This window comes from Engystomops pustulosus, chromosome 6 (assembly GCF_040894005.1).
Source record: "Engystomops pustulosus chromosome 6, aEngPut4.maternal, whole genome shotgun sequence".
Classification (NCBI taxonomy): Eukaryota; Metazoa; Chordata; class Amphibia; order Anura; family Leptodactylidae; genus Engystomops; species Engystomops pustulosus.
This window is the reverse complement of record NC_092416.1, coordinates 7,303,746-7,320,625: the sequence shown is the minus strand read 5'-3', so window position 1 is coordinate 7,320,625 and position 16,880 is coordinate 7,303,746. Positions and strand designations below refer to the sequence as shown.

At 48.8% G+C, this 16,880-nt stretch overlaps 1 protein-coding gene across 1 annotated transcript; it reads right to left on the bottom strand.

Moving 5' to 3' along the window:
• Positions 1-9,476: 9,476 nt before the first annotated feature.
• Positions 9,477-14,406, bottom strand: LOC140134547 (interferon-inducible GTPase 5-like). The gene is made up of 2 exons (XM_072154941.1): positions 14,126-14,406; positions 9,477-12,424 (listed from the first exon to the last, which is right to left on the bottom strand). The coding sequence occupies exons 1-2, from the start codon at positions 14,143-14,145 to the stop codon at positions 11,215-11,217; spliced, it is 1,230 nt and encodes a 409-aa protein (XP_072011042.1). The 5' UTR covers positions 14,146-14,406; the 3' UTR covers positions 9,477-11,214.
• Between the last annotated feature and the right edge of the window lie 2,474 nt (positions 14,407-16,880).

The following is a 16,880-nucleotide window of genomic DNA, read 5'->3' as shown; positions in this document are numbered from 1 at the left end:
ATAAATTTAATTTGGAAAGGGGCAGGCCAGATGAGAGCAAAAAGGAGGAGGAAGAACGGAGGAGGTATCGGTTGATACCTCGCACGTTTTTTAATTGGTTCCAGGCCTTTGCCATCTTAGCATCAGTTATTGGCGAGAAGCAGCCCGAACATTGTTCGGCTCTTTTTTGTTACATGGATGTAATTGGGGAAGCCTACAAGGTGTACGGTGGCACGGCTTGGTTACGTTATGATGAACAATTTCGTCAACGGAAGGCCATCCGCCCATCGCTCGGCTGGGAGAAGAAAGATATCAATCTTTGGATGGGATTGATATCAGCCCCGCGGTCCGGACAGTCCTTTCGGGAGTCAGTCGGGGGCTTTGGAGCGCCCTCAACCCGTCCGGCAGTCGCAGGGAAGGGTTGTTGTTGGCAATTCAATGAGGGTCATTGCAAGTTCGGCAATGACTGTCGCTTCAGACACGAATGTTCCGGTTGCGGGGGGGCGCATGGTTTGTCCAGATGTTTCAGGAAGGGAAAAGGAAAGCTCGGGGAGATTGAGGCGAAGAGGGGCGACTCCAGTGAGGGTGGAAAGGATGCGTCAGTATCTAGAAGCGTACCCAGACAAGGGGGTAGCGGGGTTTCTAACTGAGGGTTTTAGTACTGGATTTCCCATCCCTTGTACGTCCGCAAGGGCAAAAAGGGAACCACTCAATTTGGCTTCAGCTAGGTCTCATCCGGAGGTGGTGGGGGCCAAATTGAGTAAGGAAGTCGAGTTAGGCCGGATGGCAGGCCCCTTTAGTTCTCCTCCGTTAGAGGAATTATGGGTGTCACCGTTGGGAGTTGTCCCCAAGAAGGAGCCTAATAAGTTTCGGCTCATTCATCATTTGTCCCACCCCTATGGTGGTTCGGTGAATGATGGGATAGCTGAGGAGCTGTGTACTGTTTCTTATACCTCTTTCGATGCAGCACTGGGTTGGGTCAGACGGGAAAGGGGCCCTGATGGCGAAAACGGATGTGGAGTCCGCCTTTCGTCTCTTGCCGGTGCACCCGGATAGTTTTAAGTTTTTGGGCTGCAAGTGGGGGGATCAGTATTTTGTGGATTTGTGCCTTCCCATGGGGTGTTCAGTTTCATGTGCCTATTTTGAGAAGTTTAGCTGTTTTGTTGAGTGGGTAGTTAAGAGGGAGGCAAAAGTGCAGTCAGTGCTGCATTATTTGGATGACTTTCTGTTGATTGGCCCGCCATCGTCGTGGGTGTGTTCACTGTTGCTGCAAACCATGGAACGGGTTGCCAAGAGCTTTGGCATCCCTTTAGCTCCAGATAAGACTGAGGGCCCCTGCACCGAGCTCAAGTTTTTGGGGATTGTCATAGATTCAGTTAGAATGGAATCTAGATTGCCCGAGGATAAGTTGCAGGAGATTCGGAGGGAGGTTCGTGATGGGTGCCGCTCGCGTAAAATAAGACTGCGGGATTTGCAATCTTTGATAAGTCGTTTGAATTTTGCTTGCAGGGTTATGCCTATGGGGAGGGTTTTTCTGCAGAAGGTTGGCTATGGCTACGGCTGGTGTGCGGCACCCAGACCATTTTGTCACTTTGTCGGCGGATTTGCGGGCAGATCTGAGGGTTTGGGATGAGTTTTTGGGCAAGTACAATGGGAGATCTGTGTTCCAGGAGAGGTCAGTGTCCAACGGCGAGTTGGAATTGTATACAGACGCAGCGGGTAGTTGCGGGTTTGGCATCTATTTTCAGGGCGAATGGTGTGCTGAGGGTTGGCCGGATTCGTGGAAAGAGAAGGGCTTAGTGTCTAACTTAGCATTATTAGAGTTATTCCCGATTATGGTCGCGACTGTAGTATGGGGAGAGAGACTAAGGGATAAGAAAGTGCGTTTTCACTGCGATAATCTTGGGGTGGTTCAGGCTATTAACAGCCAAACCGCTAATTCTCCACCGGTGGTGAAGCTTCTGCGGCAGTTAGTGTTGAGGGGGTTGGAGCTGAATTCTCATTTTGTTTCGGTTCATGTGCCAGGCGTGAATAATAATGTGGCCGACGCTTTGTCTCGTTTTCAGTGGGAGCGGTTTCGAGAATTAGTGCCGGATGCCGAGGATCGGGGGCACGCCTGTCCAGGGCACTTGTGGAATCTGGTTTGAGTGTGGGCTTGGATTTGGTAAGGTGTTTGGTGAGTGATACTACGTGGGCCGCGTACAACGGCATTTGGAGCGAATGGGAAGGCTTGGTGAGTGCGTTAGGCCAGGTCCGAAGTAGGCTAGAGTGGGAGTCAGCTTTGCTTTTTTGGATTGGGGATTCTTTTGATGGTGGCAGCTCGGCTTCAGCTATAGCCAAACGGATGTCAGCGGTAGCATTTTGGTTCAAGTTTCGAGGGTTAGATGATTATACGAAGTCTTTTGTGGTGCGTCAGGCTGTGAAGGCCTTTAAAAGAGTGAGAGTAGTCAGGGACGCTAGGAAACCAGTTACATTTTCTTTGTTAGGAGATTTGGTGGGGGTTTTAAGGGAGCTGTGCTGGTCAGATTTTGAAGTAATTTTATTTAGGGTAGCATTTATTTTGGCTTTCTTTGGAGCTTTTCGCATTTCTGAGCTAGTAGCGCCTAGTCGGAAAACGCTGGGTGGGTTATTGGTGACTAATGTTCGTGTGGAAGAGGGAGTGATTATTTGTTTTCTGCCCAGATCTAAAACGGATCAGGCTGGAAAGGGGGCAGCTGTACGGCTGGCTTCCCTGGATGGCTCTGCGCTTTGTCCGGTGGTTAACGTTGTAGAATTTTTGAAGGGAAGACCGGAGGTGTCAGGGCCTTTGTTAGTGCATGCTGATGGGTCATTCTTGTCTCGGTTCCAGTTTAACACAATTTTTCGTAAAGCCTTAGGCAGGTTAGGTTTGGAGCCGAGGGCCTACAGTTCCCATTCGTTCCGGATAGGGGCAGCCACTGAGGCTTCTAGGTGGGGTTTGAGTAAGGAGCTGATTAAGCGTTTGGGAAGATGGGAATCGGAAAGGTTCCGCCTTTATGTTCGCCCACACCTGGTGGGTTAAGAGGGGGGAACATCATTACACTGGTTCTTTATGTTTGTTTATTGTTTTTCAGGTTCGGATCCGGGTTTACTGTGGATAGTCGGTCATTCCTTTGTACATTGGGGAGCTTTAAGAGCAGACGTACGGCCAGCAGGAAGGCAGCTTGGCTTTGCAGCGTCTGAGGTACGGTGGATAGGACAGAGGGGATTGTTGTGGTCCCGTTTGTTGCCAGAGATTCAATTTCGAGTGGGGCTGGATAGGCCACCTAATATATTAGTTATTCATGCTGGGGGTAATGACATGGGGATCAGGTCATCGTGGGCCCTGTTGCGTGACATTAAGTTAGACCTATTGCGTTTGTGGACGACTTTCCCGGGCATATTAATTGTGTGGTTTGATATTGTTCCACGCTCCAAATGGCGGCATGCGCGCTCGGTTAAGAGAATCAATAAAGCAAGGATTAAGGTGAACAAGAAGGTTGGTAAATTTGTAGCGCGGAACGGGGGTATTGTGGTCCATCACAGAGAGCTAGAAGAGGGTGGCAACATGTATCTTAGGGGTGATGGGGTTCACTTAACTGATGTGGGTTTAGATTTGTGGCTTCTGGATGTACAAGATGGAATTGATAGAGCCCTAGGAGTGTGGGGAGCGGCGGCGTGTAAGTGAGTTACACTCGCCGCTTTGGCAGGGGAGGAGGGGGCTCTCGAAGGCAAGGCGTTTTAAAGTAGAGAACTTGGAATTAGGATTCCAGTTCTTGGGAATGTAAATTTACAGTTAAGCTGGGATAAGCACCCAGCAGGTTGGATATATTCCTGCGGGCAAGGACCCCAGGATGGGTTTAGGTCTTCAACAAGGGGTGCCCGCAGGTTTGGTGATCGACGACCGCGGGCAAGTTGAGACCTGGGGAACAATGTTCAGGGAAAGCGCCTTCGAGGACCCCTCCAAATTTTTCCTTTCCTGTAAAATAAATAAAGTTGGCCGCTGTGGCCTTTTTCTTCCACCTATTATGGAGTTTGGTGTTTATTCAATGGGGTGGAAATGGGGAATTCTAATTGGATATTATTACCGCAGCGGCAGTTTCACTGTCCCTAAGTCAAGATTTCATGACACCTGGAAACCCTGGGCTGAGGTCACATCGATGATCATCACGACTGAGGACTCACCTCGTCACCCTACCTACTCCAAGGTGCTCAGACTGAGTATTATCTGACTATTATCCTACCCGTTACTCTTCGTCCAATAGATTATGTCAAATATCTTAGGCTCTTGTTCTCTACTTTGCCGCTTTTTGCTTGAGCAGATGTAACGTCTTGATGGTACTGACAGTATTGGTACTCGATGCAGCTTGGTACTGGATGCAGCTTGGTACTGGATGCAGCTTGGTACTTGATGCAGCTTGGTACTCGATGCAGCTTGGTACTGGATGCAGCTTGGTACTGGATGCAGCTTGGTACTGGATGCAGCTTGGTACTGACAGTATTGGTACTGGATGCAGCTTGGTACTGGATGCAGCTTGGTACTGGATGCAGCTTGGTACTGGATGCAGCTTGGTACTGGATGCAGCTTGGTACTGGATGCAGCTTGGTACTGGATGCAGCTTGGTACTCGATGCAGCTTGGTACTGGATGCAGCTTGGTACTGGATGCAGCTTGGTACTCGATGCAGCTTGGTACTGGATGCAGCTTGGTACTGGATGCAGCTTGGTACTGGATGCAGCTTGGTACTGGATGCAGCTTGGTACTCGATGCAGCTTGGTACTGGATGCAGCTTGGTACTCGATGCAGCTTGGTACTGGATGCAGCTTGGTACTGGATGCAGCTTGGTACTCGATGCAGCTTGGTACTCGATGCAGCTTAGTACTGGATGCAGCTTGGTACTGACAGTATTGGTACTGGATGCAGCTTGGTACTGGATGCAGCTTGGCACTGGATGCAGCTTGGTACTCGATGCAGCTTGGTACTCGATGCAGCTTGGTACTGGATGCAGCTTGGTACTGACAGTATTGGTACTGGATGCAGCTTGGTACTGGATGCAGCTTGGCACTGGATGCAGCTTGGTACTGGATGCAGCTTGGTACTCGATGCAGCTTGGTACTGGATGCAGCTTGGTACTGGATGCAGCTTGGTACTGGATGCAGCTTGGTACTCGATGCAGCTTGGTACTGGATGCAGCTTGGTACTCGATGCAGCTTGGTACTCGATGCAGCTTGGTACTCGATGCAGCTTGGTACTGGATGCAGCTTGGTACTCGATGCAGCTTGGTACTGGATGCAGCTTGGTACTCGATGCAGCTTGGTACTCGATGCAGCTTGGTACTCGATGCAGCTTGGTACTGGATGCAGCTTGTTTTGCTTATGCTCAGAAATCCTTAAATAATAAAAAAAAAATCAAAAAGCCATATTTGAATTTTTCTGAAATTGTCTAAACTTTTCAGGAAGTTCCCAGAAGAAAAGGTTTTTGCAACCTACAAAAGTGTATTGTAAATAGTATGTCTGCCTGTTATATGATGTGTTATCTATCAGTGTATATTTTTATCCTTTTCCTCCGACCACCTATAGCAGTTCATGATTAAGGACAGGTAATCTGTCCGAAACGCGTAGGCGACCACCGTCTTTCTGAGTGGATTTTGGTGTATTATTATACATGCCTGAATAAAGAAAGTATCAGATCTGGGATCTCGGCTGGACCGTAATTTTTTGCCACATGACTACTAAGCCCTAGCAGAGGGTTGGCCCGTGCCGGATCCGGTCTTCAATCGAAGGCGAGCTGGCATTCCCTTTTCACGCTATTTCTTCTACTACATAACCAGCCTTCCACAATGGAATGAGTGGATAGGAGACAAAACCCCATGTCTAATCCCCTGTGCAGCATGTAGACCCGGAGCTGCATCCCCTGTGCAGCATGTAGACCCGGAGCTGCATCCCCTGTGCAGCATGTAGACCCGGAGCTGCATCCCCTGTGCAGCATGTAGACCCGGAGCTGCATCCCCTGTGCAGCATGTAGACCCGGAGCTGCATCCCCTGTGCAGCATGTAGACCCGGAGCTGCATTCCCTGTGCAGCATCTAGACCCGGAGCTGCATCCCCTGTGCAGCATGTAGACCCGGAGCTGCATCCCCTGTGCAGCATGTAGACCCGGAGCTGCATCCCCTGTGCAGCATGTAGACCCGGAGCTGCATCCCCTGTGCAGCATGTAGACCCGGAGCTGCATTCCCTGTGCAGCATCTAGACCCGGAGCTGCATCCCCTGTGCAGCATGTAGACCCGGAGCTGCAGACAGTAAGTGTCTCTGGTGGGTCACTGGGCCAATGTGTTGTGCAGTGACAAGGGCTGGAGCAGGTAACACCTGGTGCTTCTGCAGTTCTTGCTGATTCATGTCCTCCCCGAGGGATGGTTTTCCATCTGGAGAGAGGGCAGGGAATTGTTACCAGTCCCTCTTCATCCTTTCAGATGTCAGATGAAGCGCTATCCATACTGTGTCATGATGAGCCTGTGCAATACAAGCCACACAGCCGAGGTGCTCGTATTCTGGATCGAGCTGGGGGTCAACAATTGCAGGAACTTTGTGGCTGCACTGCATCAGTGTAAAGTAACCCCACGCTCCTCTATGGCATTATATTATATGTTTGGGGGTGCGACATTATCTTCTGATTTATCAATTATAATTATAATATAATTGTTGGGCTTATTCACTCTCGTCTAGACTCCTGTAACTCCCTACTAACCGGTCTTCCACTAAATAAACTCTCTCCTCTACAATCTATTCTTAATGCAGCAGCCAGGCTCGTCTTTCAGGCCAAACGCTACATGGATGCCTCCAGTCTGTGTCAGTCACTGCACCGGCTCCTTCCGTATACAGTATAAAATAATAACCCTCATCCACACAGCTCTGCACAATGCTGCACCTCCCTATCTCTCTTCTCTCATCTCAGTCTATCGCCCTTCCCGTGCTCTTCCATCTGCCAGTGATATTAGATTAATCTCTTCCTTAATTCCAACCTCTCATGCACGTCTAGAGGACTTCTCCTGAGCTGCACCAATTCTCTGGAATGACATTCCCTCAGACTAATACCAAACCTCTGAAGTTTCAACCATGCTCTTAAAACCCATCTCTTTTGGCAGACCTATCACACTGTCCAACTGCATAAAATTTCCACTCTCTCTTTACTAATCCATCCTATGTCCTCCTCCCATCTGTTATCCGGCAGACACGAGATACCAAAGATTGAAAAGTCTAAGCCTTTTGATGTATCCGCTGTATCAGGGCGTATGATATATTCCCACCACATAATCCATACATATAAACATCCATACACTTATACAGATAGACAAACAGTATATAAACAACATACTTACACACCATACACACATACATATAGTGTTTATCATACGCCGGAGCTTGTATCATCTCATGACTTAGACATAAACTGTTGAAACGTGTCGATCTGCCTGTAGGTCCGCCTTTTTTCGGCACTGAGCTTTTCACAATAAAGAGCAGAGTTATTTTTACGGTGGCTTAGTGGATAACACTTCTGCCTTGCAGCACTGGGGTCAGTGGCTAGGACTACAGCCTAGCAGCACGGTGGCTCAGTGGTTAGCACTGCAGCCTTGCAGCACTGGGGTCCTGGGTTCGAATCCCACCCAGGTCAGCATCTGCAAAGAGTTTGTATGGTTTCTGTGGGTTTCCTCCGGGTCCTCTGGTTTCCTCCCACACTCCAAAACATACTGGTAGGTTGTTTAGATTGTGAGCTCCATGGGGACAGGGACCAATTTGACATGCTTTGTGCAGCGCTGTGTAATCTGTTGGTGCTATATAAATAAAGAATTATTAATTTTTATAAGCTGATCCCTGGATTACCGGATCCCTTCCTTTTGTTGCACGTTTCTGCTTTTGGCTTACAAATTTTACTTCTTGTACCTCAACTTGTCATGTTCTGTTTTCTTGTCACTTTGTCAATTTTCTGATGACAAAGTGGTGGTCGCAAAAGGTTGTTCAGCACCGAAATACATTCAGCGCCACATTTATCCAAGTGAAAACAATAGGAGAGTTTATCGCAGGTTTTATCACGACTGCAATAACCCTTCATAATCAAGAACTGGTTACACTATGATGGAAAAGATGACTCATGTCTGGGACAAGGGGAGGAACGTTATTAGTGGGTGGAGTAAGTGCATCCTATTTAAATATTTTAATTTTGTATAAAATGCATACATTATGGTCCGATGTTATATGAAAGTTGTGCGTTGTCAAGATTTATCAAAAGTCATCTATACTAAGTGCAGTCCCTCCTGTGCAGAGTGCGGCAGATGACTGAATACTCATGGCCGGTCTACAAAAGAGATGGGTTTTTAAGAACGAGTTTGAAAGAGGTTTGGTATAAGTCTGAGGGAATGTCATTCCAGAGAATTGGTGCAGCTCGGGAGAAGTCCTGGAGACGTGCAGGAGAGGTTTGACTTAAAGTAGAGATTAATCTAATGTCACTGGCAGATGGAAGAGCACGGGAAGGGCGATAGACTGAGATGAGAGAAGAGAGATAGGGAGGTGCAGCATTGTGCAGAGCTGTGTGGATGAGGGTGTTTATTTTTAACTGTATGTGGAAGGAGACGGGCAGCCGGTGCAGTAACAGCCCCCTTTGGTGAATATTTTTCTGTCTTGTCGGACAGTATGGAAGTTTCCACCGCCGCAGACACAATAATAGATCTGAGCCAATATGGTGATATCGTGTGTAATCTAATTACCGAGAAATTATTTCCCCATTTTTCTAATCTAAATACTGACTGTGTGAAACCGACCGTATTCTGAGTCATGAGTTATACGTGTCACCTCCTGACGTCCTGTGGAGCCACCACTAGGGAAAAGAGCAGCATCAACATTGCCAACCCTTTGGTTTTTATAACGAGGTAAGCAAACCCTCGCGCTCATAGATCAATAGGCAGAAGATGGAGGACACCTACCCCTCATTTTACTTGCCCCACGGTGGCTATTGGTTGCCCACATGGGTGATTATGATGGATGCCGTATGATGTGGAGGAGGATGAGCTGAGAATTATGGAGGAGGAGGAGGTTGAGAAGGTCTTGGTGGTTGGAGGTGTAGTAGCTACCGGACTAGGCTGAGATGCATTGCCCTAAGCTACCAGGGCAGTACCAGGTACAGAATGCAGCACCCAGGTCCTCAGACTTGCCGATGCTGATGAGATGGATAATTTTTTTTCATAGTAAATAAGAGAAGGGGAGAGAGAGATCAGATAAGGAGAGTTGATAAAGTCAGTACTAGTTCTCATAGTCTTCACAAAGTCTTGAGTTTATTAGGCTTGCCGTCTTGGAGAGACGTCTCAGCGACTACTACAGAGACTACAGCGCCACAGAGAGAGGGGCACAGGGCACCCGTGACAATATAATTGTATAACAAGTGCATCCTCCATGAACGTGTAGGACACGAAAGATATTACAGGGTTTTCCTGATCACAATGTAACAAAAATATAACAATCCGAATATTTTATTACATTGTGAAAAAGGATGGAAATATGATAAAATATGACAATGTTGCGGATACAATATTACATCATCTTATAGAAGGGAATTGACCGATGGTTCTTGGTGTCCGGGTTTCTGACCTTCGGCTACGCGCTCCTTTGAATGACGATATCTCTGGAATTGTGTTTTTCATGACATGTGAGACTTTCACTTGATAGGATAGTTTTATTAATTTAATATTTTTTTTAATATAATTTGCTAATAATTGATAAATCTGAAAAAAATTCACTTTTTTGTCATTTAGAACCTTTTATCAAACTATGTTATAAGTATGTACAGCATCATCCCATCCCCCCCTTTTCCAGGTTCCGCTACAGATGCAGGGGGTGCGTGTACTTCTGCAAAGTGAAAGTGACTGTCCTAGTGCAGCTTTCTCTATATTCTGCCTTCAGCTGACGGGCTGGAGGGGGGCTCACTTCAAACGCCTGTATCTCCTGAACCCTGGCACCTACAGACACAATTCTAATGATATATTAGACATGAGAGTGACCATTTTAATATGATATTATGATTGAATGCTTAAAAGAACCGGAAACCACTCTTAAAGTTACAATGGGACACAGAGGCTGTACATAAAAATAATTTTTTTTGGAGTACAACTTTAAGAGTGGATGGGGCCCAATATCCACCAGGTGTCGCTGCTGTGCCGAGGTCCGCCAGAGTTCCCCTTCCTCGTCCCGGTGCATGTGAGTGCTGATCTTGCGACACAAATTCTTTTTTAAATTCCGCAGTTTTTATGAATGCGTCAAGTTGTCCGACGGCCACGCCTCCCCGATTTCTGTCGTGTGAAAGCTGGCGCCGATGCACCAAAATCCGATCGTGTGCGCCAAAGTCCCGGGGCAATTCGGTGCAAATCGGAAATCGTCGGGAAACCCGACGAAATTACGCGATTCGGACCCTTAGTAAATGAGCCCCAGTATCTCCAGTTCTGTGAAGCAGCCATACACAATCCTTAAAGGGGAGATTCTCCTGTTTAATTTGACACCAGAGTGTTTCTAGGTGCCAGGGTTCAGGAGATATAGCCATTTGAAGTTGGCCACTGTCATGACGTTTATAAAGGAGCATGTGCAAATAGGACGTATATGTTCGTATGTCAGTTGTGGAGGGGTTAAAGTTAATCTGTCGGTAAGAATGTCATTTTTACCTGGTGACAAGTTAATGTAGACTAAGCTTTATTGATTTTAAAACCGCCTTTGTCAACATTCTGAATTATTTCAATGGTTTATAATTGTTTAAATCACATTACCTGGCTCCCTACCAGCAGCCTGTGGCGAGTCCCCACGGAGGGGGCAGCTGCAGTCTTTGTGCCTGTGTCAGTCTGCTCTTCTCCACACTCATGCGGCTCTCTCCACCCTCCCCACTTACTGTCATTTAGCAGGGAGGGGATGATTTGGAATAGAGGAAGAATGCAGAGACGAAGGCACACACAGGCTGCTCCTCCCCTGGGACTCACCACATATTACTGGAAGGGAGCCAGGTAAGGTGAAATAAACTTTATAAAGTACTTAAATTACTCAGAATAAGCTGAAATCACCTTGGGGAGGGGGGGGGGGGTTGTTGAAAAAAATGGGTTGACAATTTGGGTGGTAAAATTGAAATTAATAGTAGACAAGGGAAATATTCAACAGGTTGCTAATATTTGTCTTGTTTTGTGGGATGAAACAAACTATACATTGTTCCTACATTAAACAGGTGACTCTAATGCCTTCTTAAGGACACGGACTGCATCTTCTGCAATCTCTTTAAGAAAGCCAACAAGCATCCAGTAAGTAGTACCAAACGAGATTGCACCTGCTGATAAAGTGCCAACCACTGGGATAGTGCTAAGCAAATACTCAACTATCATAAGACCCCCCACAGCCCCCCTGCTGAGTAATGTGATGGCGAGCTCTTTGTTTATCTGTCGTAAAACCAAAGGGGATTTGATGACAGATTTTAATTCGCTGACATCAATTCCAGTCTTATTGGCCAACTTTTCGAGAGATTTTTTATCCAGGCCGAAAGCTTTTTGATACATTATCATGGCATTTACCAGGATCCCTACATCACAAGCCACAGACAGGCCGGGGAGCGGGACTGTAGCCACTGCACAAGACAGAGTAGCCAACTTCCAAATGTCCTTCTTCAGAGCCTGACGCTTCTTCTCAAGAATTGGTAAAGAAATGTTGGGTAGAGAGATGAGGAATATGTGTCTCTTGTGTTCTGGAAGCTCCTTCTCTAGAATGTTATGCATTTCGTAGAAGTCGTACTTGTCCAGCTCCAGACATGAGATGAGAAATACTCGGGGATTGATGATTTCTCCATCTCTGAGGCTTATAATGCAGTTTTCCCGGATTTCACTAAGTACGCCCTCCTCACTGTACGTCTTCTTCCTTCGTTTCTCGGAGGCGTGCAAGTCGGAGTCAACTTTGGATCTCACAAAGTAGAACTTCTTGTCCATCGCTTGAATCGCCTTCGCGAGGTCAACGTCGTTTTGTTTGAAGCGTTCCGATGACATGATGACGAAGAAGTCGTAACGACTGAACTCAACCGACTGAAGATAATTCGCTGCCACAAAATTTGGAGAACCTATTCCTGGAAGATCCCAGACAGTCACGTTGGGATAATTTGGATGTGTGTAGGGTGTTGGCTCCATCGTTGTCTCCACCACACCCGTTTTGGCAGAGCCTTCTTCTTCATCATCCATACCCCGGATGGCATTTACAAAGGTGGACTTCCCTGTCCCTGACTCTCCGGTGATGGCGATGTTTAGCGGGGCATTCTCTATTTCATGAAGGGATTCCTTGAGCTTTTCTGCTGCCTTACAGAGGTCACCATCTCCTAAAGCAGAATTAATCTCCTGCACTTCTTCGTCATCGATAATATCATAAATAGAATCCATCTCCATTACTGACCTGAAGAAAGATAAATAAAATAACCTGAACTCTATGTTCACCCACTAAAATCTATGTTGTGCCCATTGGTGGGATGATAGTTGCACAGGTAGGTTGGTATTGGTGTAGCAGATGGATACACTCTCTCTTTCAAAGACACAATGGGGCAGATTTACTTACCCGGTCCATTCGCGATCCAGCGGCGCGTTCTCTGTGGTGGATTCGGGTCCGGCCGGGATTCACTAAGGCAGTTCCTTTGACGTCCACCAGGTGGCGCTGCTGCGCTGAAGTTCCCCGAGGCCCGCTGGAATGCACTCAAGTTCACCGGCCTATTCCTGGTGAAGGTAAGCGCGGGTCCCGCAACACTTTTTTTTTTAAAAATGCTGCGGTTTTTCCGAATCCGTCGGGTTTTCGTTCGGCCACGCCCCCCCGATTTCCGTCGCGTGCATGCCAGCGCCGATGCGCCACATGGCAGCACTCAAGATACGGCTGAGAACAACTCAGGTGCACATCCCAGGACCTAGACCAGGGTCCACCCACATACAAAAACCCGAAAAAATGGCAGCACTCCGAGATTCAAAATGTGGCAAAAAACATAGTAGTTTAGTCACACATGTGTCAAGGCTACGTATCGGCTCCTTACACCTGGAGCTTGAGAAAGGCTCCAGGTGTAAGGAGCCGAAACGTAGCCTTGAAACGTGTGAATAAACGTGTGCATAAATCTCGGAGTGCTGCCATTTTTTCGTGTTTTTATATATATATACATTTAATTGATCTTTTAGTAAGATTCTACATACTGTAGGCCCCAGCTGATGGTAAATTATTCCTTGATGTTTTATATATCTGAAAATCATAATAGACATCTGATACTTTGGAATGTCAACTTATATACAGTGTGTAATGGACCTGCAGCCGGTTGTATGCAGCCCGTATGTCATCCGTATGTAAGAAGAGAACTGGCTGCTCCAAAATTTGCGGCCCACACAAAGGGCTATGGAAACCAGAGCTGAATGAAGTACATCCAGCTAGCACAAAGGCTAGCACACGCACTGGGGGTCATTTACTAAGGGTCGATTCGCGTTTTCCCGACGTGTTACCCAAATATTTCCGATTTGCGCCGATTTTCCCTGTATTGCCCCGGGATTTTGGCGCACGTGATTGGATTTTGGTGCATCAGCGCCGGCATGCACACGACGGAAATCGGGGGGAGCGTGGCCGAACGAAAACCCGACGGATTTGGAAAAACCGCCGCATTTAACAAAAAAAATGTGTCGCGAAAACTGCACTTACCTTCACCACGTATAGGCAGGTGAATTTCAGGGCATTCCGGGGAACTTCAGAGCAGCAGCGCCACCTGGTGGACGGCGGAGGAACTACGTTAATAAATCCCGGCCGGACCCAAATCCACCGCAGAGAACGCGCCGCTGGATCGCGAATGGACCGAGTAAGTAAATCTGCCACAATGTGTGCAGGTGCATGTAACCTAATTATGTAAATTATAGGGGGAAATTAACATATCATTTCATAAACAAGAAAAAAAGGCTAAAAACTTTCTTTACTTTCTTTCAAAGACATTGGGGCAGTGATAATATCACGTTGTGATGTATTGGGGTTTCTAGTATATAGTCCCCCAAAGACTCTGATCCCTAAAGAAGTTATTGTAGCTACAAATGTAAGAACATAACGATAAGACCCCCCCCCCCCCCGGTCACGTCTTCTTACCCGTCTTTGTCTCCCGCCATCAGATCACAGGTTTCTTCCTCCTCGGTGATCACGTCCTTGAAGTAGGAGCTCAGTTTCGTTTCTCAGTTTCCAGCCCTGGAGTCAGGAAGGAGCTCGGCCTCCTGATAAACGAGACCAGAGGAGGAGTGTGCAGCCGGGGACATGTTCTCCCAACTCCTCCTTATTCATGCCTCATCCCAAAGATTTCTTCTCCAAGCACCGGTCTCCTTCTTATGCTCCTTCTCCTAATAATCTGCATATCAGAGGCTCCGCCTGTTCTCCTCATGGCTCTCCCTCTAGTAGGCAGGTAGTCCTCGCCCTGATACTACCCCACAGGCCTCCCCCCTCCCCCGCCAGTCCTCCCTGATATACCTCCACAGGCCTCCCAACTTCCTCCTCTAGCCTCCCCCTGATATTACACCACAGGCCTCCCCCCTGATATTACACCACAGGCCTCCCCCCTGATATTACACCACATGCCTCCCCCCTGATATTACTCCACAGGCCTCCCCCTGATATTACACCACAGGCCTCCCCCCTGATATTACACCACAGGCCTCCCCCCTGATATTACACCACAGGCCTCCCCCCTGATATTACACCACAGGCCTCCCCCCTGATATTACACCACAGGCCTCCCCCCTGATATTACACCACAGGCCTCCCCCCTGATATTACACCACAGGCCTCCCCCCTGATATTACACCACAGGCCTCCCCCCTGATATTACTCCACAGACCTCCCCCCTGATATTACACCACAGGCCTCTCCCCTGATATTACTCCACAGGCCTCCCCCCTGATATTACACCCCAGGCCTCCCCCCTGATATTACACCACAGGCCTCCCCCCTGATATTACACCACAGGCCTCGCCCTGATATTACACCACAGACCTCCCCCCGGATATTACACCACAGGCCTCCCCCCTGATATTACTCCACAGGCCTCCCCCCTGATATTACACCACAGGCCTCCCCTCTGATATTACACCACAGGCCTCCCCCTGATATTACTCCACAGACCTCCCTCCTGGTATTACTCCACAGGCCTCCCTCCTGATATTACACCACAGGCCTCCCCCTGATATTACTCCACAGACCTCCCTCCTGGTATTACTCCACAGGCCTCCCTCCTGATATTACACCACAGGCCTCCCCCCTGATATTACACCACAGGCCTCCCCCCTGATATTACACCACAGGCCTCCCCCCTGATATTACTCCCCAGGCCTCCCCCCTGATATTACACCACAGGCCTCCCCCCTGATATTACACCACAGGCCTCCCCCCTGATATTACTCCACAGGCCTCCCCCCTGATATTACACCACAGGCCTCCCCCCTGATATTACTCCCCAGGCCTCCCCCCTGATATTACTCCACAGGCCTCCCCCCTGATATTACTCCACAGGCCTCCCCCCTGATATTACACCACAGGCCTCCCCCCTGATATTACACCACAGGCCTCCCCCCTGATATTACACCACAGGCCTCCCCCCTGATATTACTCCACAGGCCTCCCCCCTGATATTACACCACAGGCCTCCCCCCTGATATTACTCCCCAGGCCCCCCCCCCCCTGATATTACACCACAGGCCTCCCCCCTGATATTACTCCACAGGCCTCCCCCCTGATATTACTCCACAGGCCTCCCCCCTGATATTACACCACAGGCCTCCCCCCTGATATTACACCACAGGCCTCCCCCCTGATACTACCCCACAGGCCTCCCCCCTGATATTACACCACAGGCCCCCCCCCCTGATATTACACCACAGGCCTCCCCCCTGATATTACTCCCCAGGCCTCCCCCCTGATATTACACCACAGACCTCACCCCTGATATTACCCCACAGGCCTCCCCCCTGATATTACCCCACAGGCCTCCCCCCTGATATTACACCACAGGCCTCCCCCCTGATATTACACCACAGGCCTCCCCCCTGATATTACACCACAGGCCTCCCCCCTGATATTACACCACAGGCCTCCCCCCTGATATTACACCACAGGCCTCCCCCCTGATATTACACCACAGGCCTCCCCCCTGATATTACACCACAGGCCTCCCCCCTGATATTACACCACAGGCCTCCCCCCTGATATTACACCACAGGCCTCCCCCCTGATATTACACCACAGGCCTCCCCCCTGATATTACACCACAGGCCTCCCCCCTGATATTACCCCACAGGCCTCCCCCCTGATATTACTCCACAGGCCTCCCCCCTGATATTACACCACAGGCCTCCCCCCTGATATTACACCACAGGCCTCCCCCCTGATATTACACCACAGGCCTCCCCCCTGATATTACACCACAGGCCTCCCCCCTGATATTACACCACAGGCCTCCCCCCTGATATTACACCACAGGCCTCCCCCCTGATATTACACCACAGGCCTCCCCCCTGATATTACACCACAGGCCCCCCCCCCTGATATTACACCACAGGCCCCCCCCCTGATATTACACCACAGGCCTCCCCCCTGATATTACACCACAGGCCTCCCCCCTGATATTACACCACAGGCCTCCCCCCTGATATTACACCACAGGCCTCCCCCCTGATATTACACCATAGGCCTCCCCCCTGATATTACACCACAGGCCTCCCCCCTGATATTACACCACAGGCCTCCCCCCTGATATTACACCACAGGCCTCCCCCCTGATATTACACCACAGGCCTCCCCCCTGATATTATACCACAGGCCTCCCCCCTGATATTACTCCACAGGCCTCCCCCCTGAT

What these genes read in the sequence shown, in the direction of transcription:
- LOC140134547 (XM_072154941.1), bottom strand. Translation starts at nt 14,145, where the DNA reads ATGGCGGGAGACAAAGACGG. An exon ending in ATGGCGGGAGACAAAGACGG is followed by an intron (nt 12,425 to 14,125) that starts GTAAGAAGACGT and finishes ATCTTTCTTCAG; the next exon opens with GTCAGTAATGGAGATGGATT.